At 35.3% G+C, this 13,079-nt stretch overlaps 1 protein-coding gene across 5 annotated transcripts in view; it reads left to right on the top strand.

Moving 5' to 3' along the window:
- The window catches only part of PSPC1 (paraspeckle component 1), a 105,701-nt gene that overhangs the window by 63,985 nt on the left and 28,637 nt on the right, over positions 1-13,079 (top strand). For 4 of the 5 annotated variants that reach the window (XR_010136845.1, XR_010136846.1, XM_054529370.2 and 1 more), the window contains exons 7-8: positions 7,530-7,587; positions 11,244-11,413. The exons of the other annotated variant lie outside the window; for it this stretch is intronic. Coding sequence is in view for 2 of the 4 variants with exons in the window: in XM_054529370.2 (XP_054385345.1) it covers positions 7,530-7,587; positions 11,244-11,413 (228 nt within the window). In the remaining 2 variants the exon portion in view is untranslated. The remainder of the gene's footprint in view (positions 1-7,529; positions 7,588-11,243; positions 11,414-13,079) is intronic. 5 annotated transcript variants of the gene reach the window in all.

Below are 13,079 nucleotides of genomic sequence, written 5' to 3'. Positions count from 1 at the left end.
TTTGCTTCATTCTTTGTGTCTCCAATTTGTTATCTAATATTTCTGGCTCCTAACAGTTTTCTTTTTTGTTTTTTTTTTTGAGATGCATTCTCTCTCTGTCGCCAAGCTTTTCATAGAGACGGGGTTTCACCATCTTGGCCAGGCTGATCTCGTTCCCCTGACCTCAGGTGATCTGCCTGCCTCAGCCTCCCAAAGTGCTGAGGTTACAGGAGTGAGCCACCACGCCTGGCCAACAGTTCTTATTTAATCTTTCTCATGAAAGTTTAACTGGTTATAACCTTATTATTCTTTTATGTAACCTTCTCTAGTGAAGGAAAAGGTAATAGAATATAGTTTGCTCACACTAAAATGTTTTCAATTGCTATAGTTTTTTTTTTTACGGAATTTATTTTTAGGAATATTTAGATATTCCTAATTGATTAAAAAGGCTGAATCCTGTTACTTGTCAGAACTTACTATATTTTTCTCTAGAATTATATATTTTTTAGTGGATTTAAATGTTCTACATTATTTTAGCATTTTCGTTTTTTGAGACATAGAACCTAAATAGCATGTGGTGATTCCTGGACAATCCTTAAAGCTTCTTTTGAGATAAACATGAGAGGTCTTTATCAATAAAGAATTTTGACTGTGACCTAAAAAAGAGTATTGATTGTGCCCATTAAGATTGCATTCACTCAAACGAGTTATATTGATGAAGTGTTAGATGAATACCTCTCGTCACTGATCATTAAATGTTGTTCCAGTTGACACAGTTAAAGCAGTTTTTATTTAGTTCAGTGAGTGTATCCCCAAGTTTAGGTGGTCATACTACACTTTAGCTTTACCTGAGTACTGTGTAAGTCATTCCTTTAAATTAGGTTATTGGTAATATACACACACACATACACACACAAAATATACATGTTGAGTATCCCTTATCTAAAATGTTTGGGACTAGAAGTGTATTGGAATTTGGATTTTTTTGAATTTTGAAACGTTTGTGTATTATGTAATGAGATATCTTGGGGATGGGACCCAGATCCAAATATGAAATTCACTTATGTTCATATATGTCTTATATACATAGCCTGAAGGTAACTTCATAGAATTTAATTTTTTTATTTTTTATTTTTTATTTTTTTGAGATGGAGTCTTGCTCTATTGCCCAGGCTGGAGTGCAGTGGCGCGATCTTGGCTTACTGCAAGCTCTCCCTCCCGGGTTCATGCCATTCTCCTGCCTCAGCCTCCCGAGTAGCTGGGACTACAGGTGCCCTCCACCATGCCCGGCTAATTTTTTTGTATTTTTGGTAGAGACGGGGTTTCACCACGTTAGCCAGGATGGTCTTGATCTCTTGACCTCATGATCCATCCACCTCAGCCTCCCAAAGTGCTGGGATTACGTGTCTGTCCAAACACATTTTTTTTTAAGAGACAATGTCTCACTGTGTGACACAGGCTTGTCTTGAATTCCTGGGCTCGAGCAATTCTTGCCATCTCAGCCTCCCAGAGTGCTAGGATTATAGGCATGAATGTGGCCTGGCTCAGTAGAATATTTTAAGTAATTTTGTGCATGAAAGTTTTGCCTGCATTTTGACTTAGACCCATCACATGAGGTCAAGTATGGAATCTTCCACTTTGGGCATTGTGTTGGTGTTTAAAAAGTTTTGGATTTTGGAGCATTTGGGGTTTTGGATGGTTATGCTCACCTTGTATCTTGATAGCCCAAGTACTAAATATTAAAGGAAAAATATCCATGTTTTGCACAAAAAGTGCCATGTGCCAGTAGTGGCATGTTTACCGTGCCACTTTGGAAAATATTTGTTAGGTTAATTTACCTTACTTAGTGCAAGCTTCCTGTCGTATATTTTCATGAAAGAAAACTAACTGGTACTTTAAAAATAGTGCTTCTCAAACCTTTTGGCTTCCATATTTCTTTAATTTTCCATATCACTATTAAAAATTATTGAGAGCTCCAAAGTGCTGCTAAAGGATCATATCAATATTTACCATATTATAAGCCAAAGCGAGGTTTTTAAAGAAAACGTTACAGAGTTAAGAGTCGCTTTCTTGTACATTTTTGCAAAGTCTTTAATGTTCCCTTTAGTGTAGTGGGAAGAATGGTATTGTTTTATGTTTTGTAAATTTGTTTTGCTCTATAAAAAATGGTTGGCTTCCCATGTTTGCTTTTGCATTCTATCTATTGCAGAAAGCTTTTTAATTAAAATGCATTAAAGAAGACCTGACTTTATACGGAGAAGTGATAAGGGAGGAGTATGTTAATAACCTTTAAAGATAATTGTGGATTTTTTTGATGCTACTGTAAAACTTAAAAGTACTCTCACACTGAAATTAATTGGGTTGGCTGGGCATGGTGGCTCACACCTGTAATCCCAGCACTTTGCGGGGTTGAGGCAGGTGGATCACTTGAGCTCAGGAGTTCAAGACCATCCTGAGTAACATGGTAAAACCCCATTTCTACAAAAAACACAAAAATTATCTGGGCCTGATGGTATGTGCCTATAGTTCCAGCTACCCTTGAGGCTGAGACAGGAGGATTGCTTGAATCTGGGAGTCAGAGGCTGCATGAGTTGAGATCATGCCATTGCACCCCAGCCTGGGCAACAGAGTGAGACTGACAAAAAAAAAAAAAAAGAAAAGAAATCCGTTGGGCTGCTTTGAATTTTGAATGGATCTTTTACCCATGCATGATTTTTTTAGTGTTATGTACCAATCAGAAGAAAAATACTGATGCATTGGCCTAAGCAGATTATCCAAAATGCTAATGTATTTATTTTACAAAATTAAAAAGAAGTTCCATGTCTTCATATTGATCTCATAGAAAATGTCGGCCAAATACTCAAGCCAATAATTATAGTGTCTCATATAAAAACCTTGTTCCGTGAAAAAAGTATTTCATTCAGCATGCACCCCAATCATGAATGCTTTTTCTTAAAATAACCATCCTACTTCAGAATGCAGCAGATGTACTTTGTGGACAAATCCTGTTTTATTATGAAGAACATGAAAAAAGCATGTACCCATGGATAGAGATTTAATAAAATTAACTTTGACTGCTTCCTCCAGGTATTCATAGTTTAAAATTTTAAACTACAGTTTTTATCCGTGTGACAAATGCAGTGGTTACTAGTAAAAATTGGGCTCAAGTCTCTCGGTTTGTGCTAAAGTGCTGGGACTTTTCCCAGCCATTACTTTTGCACCACTGAATGTAGTGAATGTTGATACAGAGAAAAGTCTTATGATAGTACTGTAACTAACTATATCTTAGTGCTAGGAAAACATGAAATAGTTATGACTGTGCACTTCCTGAGTCTTGGGGACTCAGTACTCCATGCCCTACACGTTAAGAACCGCTGCAATGATGGAATGCTCTTTTGACATGTGGTTCTGAGAATTAGTCATACTTTGCCTCCTTTTTTGGTCATCTGTTAATTTAAGTACACTTGAATTCCAAACTTTCAGGAATACATATGTATAATTCTTTTCATGGAAAGGCATACAATCTTATAAATACTGCAAAGATAAGTTAAAATCTTGCCTTTTGTTAGGCTTCGTCCGTTGGAATTCTTTTTTTTTCTTTTTTTTTTTTTTGGCTGTCTGGGACATGGAGATATGTTGAAATTTTTGAAGAAGGAAAGTATCTCGTGAACGTCAAAAATTCCGTGAACTCTATTTCAGTAGAATTGTATAGGCTAGCTCAGCCACTTACTATCCGTATGACCTTGACTAAGTTATTCAACGGCTTTGTGCCTCAGTTTCATTATGTCTAAAATGAGGTAACAATAGGCCTACTTCATAGAGTTGAATCAATAATGTAAAACTGAGTTTTCATCATAGGTTTATTTTAGCGCACTGCAGTCTTTTGAGATGTTGGTTACAAATAAGTTGTTTTGGCTTAAACAACAACTCTTAATTTTTGTAATGTAATAAAGCATTATTTAAATTTGTAAAAATATCACATATACGCACTGGTTCTAACTTAAATTCTAATTTGAAGTGTTATTAAAAGTCATTCGTAGAGGGAAGTAAGGGTTTTGTGTATTGCTTGTTGGGTGGGCACACAGTTGTGAATTTCCTCAAGTGATTCTTATTAATATTTGATAGATTTAGTGATAGTGAAGAATGCTGTATTTCATTTTACAGAATCATCCTAATATAATCTCTACCTCTTTTGCATTTTACTAGAAGTTTGTAGCGGTGGTTTTCTAGAAAGTAACAGCCTGAAGACATGACTAGGAAGCTGAAAATTTCTTTTGCCCCTTCTAAGATAGTTACAAAATGATGCCATCAAATTATACTCTTTTTTCTTAAGAGCAAAGCTGTGTAAAATAGTATTCAGTAATCATCTTTAAGATATTGTCAACATTACTAAATACAAGTATATATATATATATTTAGTGAAAAATGCTGTAATGTGCCTCATGAATTGGTATTTTAATACAGTAATATGCTATAGTAACATGGAGTATTCTGATATTCTGATTATCTCATTTACAGAAAGGTATTTTAGAACTTGTACCGATTTATAATATACCACCAGAAGGGGAATGTTCATGTTTAATAGTTAACTTAAAACCATAGATATTTTTGGTACATTGATACATTTCCTGTGAAATTTTCTTAATGACAATGGATTTAATAATAAAAGAAGGTACTTTGTGAATAATAAAGCTCACACTATTCTAGAAAGTGATACATAGAGCTGAAAATACAAAGAGACAATAAAAAAGATTGTTTATGCCCTTTTTTCCTGCCAGTGAATCATAGGCCAATAGTTAAGGTATTAGGGTATATAAGGGGTAGTTGAAAATTGAAATCTCAAGCCGTGAGACTGTAAACAATTACCCTATATTAGTGGTTAGATATTGAATTCCTAACCTTTCATAGTGAAGACAAATTCAAAAGTAAAAATATAAATTGAACTCCTGTCCTCCCCAAAAGTCATGATTATGAAATCCATGTATTTGACTCGATGGTGCTGGTGTGTAACCAGCTTCTCAACAACGAAATGTCTACTATATTTGCTTGTTACAGATACTTATCTAGATACTATAGATATTATTTTTATAGCTAGAAGATTTTGGGTGTGTTGAAACATTCTTCACTTTTATCAGTAGGTTCTAAGAACCTATCAGTAGTTTCTAAGTAGTGATAAGGAAATGGCAATTTGGTTTGGTTTATTGAAAGTAGTGATAACAGAAGCTTTATTTTAAAATAGTTTTCTAAATATAATGCTTGATCAGTAGCCAATTTTATATTACAGTCTAGCTTTTATTTTTTGAGACAGAATTTTGCTCTTGTTGCCCAGGCTGGAGTGCAATAGTGCAATCTCGGTTCATTGCAACCCCCGCCCCCTGGGTTCAAGCGATTCTCCTGCCGCAGCCTCCTGAGGAGGTAGGATTACAGGCATGTGCCACTACTGCCCAGCTAATTTTTTGTATTATTAGTAGAGATGAGGTTTCTTTTTTTTTTTTTTATGAGACGGAGTCTCTCTTTCTTGCCCAGGCTGGAGTGCAGTGGTGCGATCTCGGCTCACTGCAACCTCTGCCTCCTGGGTTCCCGCAATTCTCCTGCCTCAGCCTCCCGAATAGTTGGGACTACAGGCGCCCGCCACCACACCTGACTAATTTTTTTGTATTTTTAGTAGAAACGGGGTTTCACCATGTTAGGAGATCATGTTCTTGATCTCCTGACCTCGTGATCCGCCCATCTCGGCCTCCCAAAGTGCTGGGATTACAGGCGTGAGCCACCGCGCCCAACCTAGATACAGGTTTCACCATGTTTGCCAGGCTGGTCTTGAACTCCTGACCTCAGGTGATCTGCCTGCCTCAGCCTCCCAAAGTGTTGGGATTACTGGTGTGAGCCACTGCACCCCGCCTCAGTCTAGCTTTTTTTGCAGGTCAGTAATAGTATCCATTAATGGTCACAAATTTTATGAGAAATTTATTTTTAGGAAAGTTAAAACATGGCTTTTAGGGCTGGGCATTGTGGTTCACGTTTGTAATCCCAGCATATCGCGAGCGTGAGGCAGGAGGATTGCTTGAGCCCCAGGAGTTAGATACCAGCCTGGTTGACATAGCGAGACCCTATCTCTACAAAAAAATAATTAAAAAATTCGCCAGGCATGATGGTGCATGCTTGTCGTCCCATCTATTTGGGAAGCTGAGGCAGGAGGATCACTTGAGCCCAGGAGTTCGAGGCTGCAGTAGGCTATCATGACGCCACTGCACTGCAGTCAGGGCAACAGAGTGAGGATCTCTGGAAGAAAAAAAAAAAAAATTAAAAAAGAAGCTTTTAGAAAGATTGGTATTTAAATGTTCTAAATAATGTGAGAAAGCATTTTCTGTCTTCATGATGGTGTTTTTGTTGTACCGTAGCTTCATTCATTGTACCCTAGCTTCATTAAGATTACCTTTGGACATCTCCATTTAAGTTTGGCAGTTTTTTTAAGGAGCCACTTGTGGCTTAATGGCAATTACGTTTCCATCATGAGCTTTTATTTTATTTCCAGCTTTATAGGTGCTTTTCAACAGTCTTTTGTATTATAAAGTGGAACTTTAAATGAACATTTAGATTTTAATAAGATTGCTTTTCAAAAGTACAGTAATTATGCTTTCTTTAAACATTGCTGCATTTGTCTCATAATGGAATGTTTTTCATGATTGCTACATTTAACACAATTTTCTGTGATTGGAAATGGTCATCAAGTCAAAGTGAAAATTGCAATTTTCATATGTTATCTTGAGAAATTTCACTTAGAGATTTCATTGAAGTTAATTCTATGTCACTATTGTTGGTAAATGAACAGCTTTTAGGAAGCAGTTTCTGTAATGAAATTTCAAATGTTTTGAATATTTCTGTTTTATAGTTAACTGTGTAATACTTTCCTTCAGGTTTTCAAATAAAATTACTGCGCAGTTAAAGGAAAGCAATGTTATGTCGACCTTTAGTAATTGCTTGTGTGGGCCATCTATAGTCCCTGGATGGAATAATGCTTGAGTAGATGAATAAAAATACATGAATGAATTATAATATTTAGACAATGAAGATTGTAACCTTATTTTTAGCATAATTCCCTAAAGCTATTTGTGTTATATGTTCGAATACATTTCAATATGAACTTGGTAACAGTCATTTCTATTTTAAGACTTCAGTGACCTGGGAGGAGAAAATAATTGGCTCTGGTGGTTATCATTACTAGATTTTCCTTTGCTTGGAATCTAGGCATGTATCTTTCATCTGTTGGAATAAAAACATTAAAAATAATCTGTGATATATTTTATATAATCTGATTCGTTAGTAATCTAATCTTGCAATATAAACTGGGTGCATTAAGCATTTGTAGTATATTAAGCCTGGGAGACTGAAGTTTCTTTTCAGCGTTCTTATTAAGTTTATGATGATGGAAACTTTTCAAAATTTTTAATGGAAAATGATGTCCCAATTCACTCTTTTCTTTTTGATTTTAGATGGGAAATGTAAAGTCATAAGATCGATAGGTTGACTGTGACAACTATGTTTACTTACAGAGAGAACAGGAAATGAGAATGGGTGATATGGGTCCCCGTGGAGCAATAAACATGGGAGGTAGGGATTTGAAGCAAAAGGCTTTTGTAATTTATCATTTTTGGGGGGACTGTTTATGCTGTTTGTGGTATCTACATATCAGTAAGAAACTAAAATACAGAACCAACATTTCTAAAGGTGAAATCTCTTACAGCCATTAAACTGGAATACAATACAATTATATTAAAAATATATGTCTGGGAAGGAAATTCTCATTTTGTTTTTGTTTGAAGGCTGAAAGATGTGTTATACATTCATAGGCTTAATGAAAGAAACATATAAACCAGGTTGCAAAACAGCCTGAAGGTAGTTTAGTCATTGCATTGTGTAATACAGCTCTGTCTTTGCAGTTTTAAAATCAATTTATATGCCTTCTAATTGGATTTTTTTTTTTTTTTTTTTTTTTTTTTTTTTGAGGCAGGACCTCACTCTGTTGCCCAGGCTGGAGTACAGTGGCGCAATCTCGGCTTGCTGAAACCGCGACTTCCTGGGCTCAAGTGGTCCTTCCATCTTACCAAGTAGCTGGGACTACAGGCATGCGCCACCACGCCTGCCTTATATTTTGTATATTTAGTAGAGATGGGATTTCGCCTTGTTGCCCAGGATGGTCTCGAACTCCTGGGCTCAAGCAGTTTACCCGCATCAACTTCCGAAAGTGCTGATATTACAGGCATGAGCCACCTCGCCTGTCCTAATTGGACACTGGAAATTGATAGTTTCCGAGTTGGAAGTTGATAGTTTCTGAGTTGTGTTTTTAGGTAGAGAGCATTTTATACATTTCTATCTTAAACTAGCTTTTTGTGTAACTTTGAAGCTGTTTTCCTTCACTTTAATGAATATTGAACTTTTTTCCTTTAACCTACAGTGTTGTGCACAGAAGTGCACTCAGTGTTTGTAGACTGTGACTCGTCAAGGGAATTACATGTGTGTCGCCAATGCATGTTTTTGAGTTGACTAAGCTTTTAAGAAAGTATATTAGCAACTTTAGTATGGATTTGCTCATATAGACAAGTTGCAAGGGAAATAATGCCAAGTAAATAACCTGAAGGAAAAACAAGTGTGGTATATCATAGGCCTTACTAAATTTGAAATTTGAAATGTCATACATTTAAAAGTTGGGTAAGGAATTAAATTTTATGAAATTAATTGTCCCACAAAAGCTGTCCCACATTAAATTGTCCCACAAAAGCTGTTATGAAGCTAGAAATCTTTACATAACTTAAATGTACATATTGTTTTAAAGATTACACTACCATGGCAAACAATATACTTAACATGCACACCCATTTACAAAATCAAGTGCGTTCTTAGCATATATAGTCTATGAAATGAAACTTAAGTCATGTGTGGAATGAACATTTTCCATGATCAGCTTTTTTTTCTTAAACTTCTGTTGCCAGTTTTTCAGTACTACTAATCAGATGATGTCGAGTCATATGTTGCTGTTTACTTGGTCACTTTAGTTAGTGAGTATCTCTGGTATATGCAGGAAGCAAGAAACATGGCCCTCGCCCATAAAGAACTTAATTGTGAAATTACTACAGTGGATACGTGAAATAATTAATGAACCAAGAGCATCTATGTTCTAAATTATGAAGCATCATTGAGTATAATGATGTCCACGTGGCCCAATATTTATGTCTTTTTTTAAGAGTAAATGCTGGGATGCTATTTAATATAATCCATGTAATTTTAAGGATTTTAGGAATAAGATTATTGTAGATTATAGGCAGTTTAAAAAGCTGTTATCATTATTAGAGTGACATTAACATCAGAGCTAAACTTTAAAATAGTATAAAACTTAAAACCATTTCTGATGGTGTAGAGATACTCTGCAATTTTATCAGAAGAAATCTAAAAATATGCCTTTAGAGTCCTTATTTAGTTAGGAATTGAAGATAACTTAAAATTTTTGTGACATTTTATTCACCAGAGGACTTACTTGCATTTTAGCACTTACTCTCCTAAAGCCCAGTTTATCTAATTTTCTCTTCAGTCTTCATTCAATGTGAAACTTCATCATAATGGTTTTGTAGAGCTGTTAATCGTTATGATCCAGTTCGGCTGTTGAGAAGTTAAAACTCATAACTCATCAAGTTACATTGATGGAAAGTGGCAGCAGATTTTCTGTTGTGTCACTAGTGTGTATAACCAAGCGAAACCTACGTTATAATGCTACCTTTCTAGTAACCAGATAATGCTAACATTTTTTATATCTTTAAATTTATTTATAGCTATGTGGTGGAAGATGTGAGTACTAAAAGTAAAGCTCTAAGTTAACTACTGTTAGTTGGAAATATTATTTTTGAATTTTTTATACCCATAGTTGTGTAGTTATTTTCCAAACCCACCATTGTAAAATTACATTCCATTAAAGAGAAAGAGAGGAAAAAGAAACTTAGTTTGTTTTCTGGGGGATTGTTGAGGTAAGACGCCTCTTAGGTACTGTTCTTATATTCTCTTCATTTCTAGATTGTAGAAATTATTAAAAATAGCTATTTAGAGCTATACTGAGGGAGCGGAAACGTTCTTGGTTAAAGTCTGTTTATCAGCAAGAGCATTTGGGGATGAAGGAAATAATTCCTTCCTATGAATTTGCTAGGTTTCTGGGGATTGGATTCAAAGAGCAGAAGTATGATGCCAGGGGCTGGTAGGGACTCAGCCATATAGAGATTTCAGCTGCATTATAATGTATATTTGAGAAATTGAGTTCTTATTGTCAGAAAATTGACCTACGTAATGAAATACTAGAAGAAAACCCTAAATTAGAATGGCTTTGTTATGAATTTTTAATGATGAACAAGTACTAACACTTAAAAGGGAAAAAATTTTTCAAAGAAAATGCCTAAAAATGTGTTGTGTCTGAGATCATCATATATGTAGTATTACAGTGCAAACACTATTAATATGAGGTAGGTGGATTTTTTTAACGAAAAAACTTGAAATATTAATCAGATTGTCCCCATTTATCGAATTTAAGCGTGTCAGAAAGATCCAGATAGCTATATTAATATTTTATCTGTATTTGGTTGCGGTTGCTTTTAAAAATAAGTTTTCTTATAAGTCATTTCAATTTTTTGGTTTAGATTCCATATTTCAAAATGAAAAGTTAAAAAAAGAGTACCTCATGTAATTTAGCAAGGTATTCCATAAACTCAGGGAGGAAAAAAAAAAAAAACTAAGATGAGAGGCTAGTTATAATGATCTTTATTTATATATTGCAGGAAATGACTTCCTCTCTCACAACTTAGCATAATTTACTGCTAATATTTTTAGCCATGGGTTGAAAAAAATTAAGTGGTTTTGTAAGTGCTAATCCTCTGTTACTCATTTAAACTGTAAAATGTAGTCCCCATTGTTAGGGATTATTTGGTTTAAAAGCCTGCTATAACAAATAATAGTGATGTCTCAAAGCTTGCAAACTGTTAGTCTCAAATGCCCTAAAATGATTGATAGTTTCCTCCTTGATTTTATGTACGTTTGGCTTGGGGATGAAAATTCTAATTCTAGAGTGTAGGTAATGCTCTATTACAGAGTAGATAATGCATATCCCATTCTTAAGGAGCGAAAATAATTTTGATAACAGTCTTGATATATAGATTGCATAAATATTGTTAAATTTTTAATGTTTACTAAACTAAGATAGGACAGCTCTAAGTATAGATTGTTTTACATAGATGCGTTTAGCCCAGCCCCTGCTGGTAACCAAGGTCCTCCTCCAATGATGGGTATGAATATGAACAACAGAGCAACTATACCTGGCCCACCAATGGGTCCTGGTCCTGCCATGGGACCAGAAGGAGCCGCAAATATGGGAACTCCAATGATGCCAGATAATGGAGCAGTGGTAATGTATCATAAACATTATTTTGATTATATTCGGTAATGTACACTTCTGCATCAAGGATAACTTCACACTTAATATAATTTGGTATCATTTGTTTTGGCAGCCAATGAAGAAGAAAGTTTTGTGACATCATATGTTTATTTGTTACAGATAGTTTTTTTTTTTTTTTTTTGAGACAGAGTCTCGCACTGTTGCCCAGGCTGGTGTGCAGTGGCACGATCTCGGCTTGCTGCAACCTCCGCCTCCCAGGTTCAAGCAATTCTCCTGCCTCAGCCTCCCGAGTAGTTGGGGCTACAGGCGTGCGCCACCACGCCTGGCTAATTTTTGTATTTTTAGTAGAGACAGGGTTTCACTATGTTGGCCAGGCTGGTCTCAAACTCCTGACCTCGTGATCCGCCCGCCTCGGCCTCCCAAAGTGCTGGGATTACAGGCGTGAGCCACCGCATCCAGCTGAGAGAGTTTTTAAGTAGTCCCAGAATTAGGATTACTGTCTGTGGCATGCTGTGGTACCTCAGTATATAGCAAATGCATATGTTAATTACAGATATTTTTCTGTGCTTTTAAATTTGCATCCATCGTTTACCAGCATTCTAATGTTCAAGCATTTTATGGTGGTGTTCTTTTCCTGTGTGGACTTAAGTTTGATGGGGACAGAGTCCAATATGTATGAACACATGGTTTTCAGTAAATACTTTGATAAAAATATTACCTGTCATGATTTATTGCCAAAAATTTAGCTATAAATTAACATTAAGTTTTTGTGTGTTTCCAGACCACCATTGTGGCATTCTTTTCACAGAATTTTAAATTATATTTAGTAAATTTAAAGTAGACAGTTTTTTGTCTTGATCTGAGAGTGTGAAGATATCTTTGTGTGGATTAAATACTATGAAAACAAGGTTTTTCAGTTGTAATTTTTACTATATTTAAACATATTAGTAGCAAGAATGATACCTTTTATCATTTCCATTAAAGTCTATCACTATATAAATTGGACTTTATATAGGCAAACCGTTTTCTCATTTAGTGTTTGTTTATGCTTGTTCTAAACAACATTTTGAAAGGGAAATTGTTTGGTTATCTATTTTGAAAAGGCAGTTTAGTTTTGAAACTACTATATGAAATCTTGAGGCGCCAATGCTGCTAAGAAAGAAAAAGCACTGCCTGTTAGACTCAGACCTGTCATCAGTTGTAAATCCATCGTGATCAGAGACGTTAAAAGCAATGCATTGTATGTCTTAGAGTTGAATGCAGCATTTATCATTATTTTATTTGCTTCAAATGTAGTCTTTTAAGAATTTGGAGAAATTGGACATGCTGGCAGTTGGATTTTTTAAAATGATAGTTTATACAGGGAGATAAAGAGGCAGTGCATGGCTACTATGAACAGATGGCGCTTAACACAGTGATTGCATTTATTTCCTTCAGTAGAGGCTTTATTTTATAGTGATATGTTTGAAAGCTAGTAAAAACTTATACTACTTTGGTTAAGTTTTTGTGTGGCATATAATCATCAATAGAAACATAGAAGTAACATTAACTGTCCCATTTTTTATTGTCTCCCTGAAATTGTAAACTTTATTTAAATATCACCCTTGGTCTTTTTTGCACTGACATTTTACTGCTACACTTCAGGCAGTTCTGTCCAACCTTTGAGATTAATATG

The sequence above is a fragment of the Pongo abelii genome, chromosome 14 (genome assembly GCF_028885655.2).
Source record: "Pongo abelii isolate AG06213 chromosome 14, NHGRI_mPonAbe1-v2.0_pri, whole genome shotgun sequence".
Classification (NCBI taxonomy): Eukaryota; Metazoa; Chordata; class Mammalia; order Primates; family Hominidae; genus Pongo; species Pongo abelii.
Note: the sequence above shows the minus strand (reverse complement) of the source record. Positions and strands in the feature narration are given on the sequence as shown.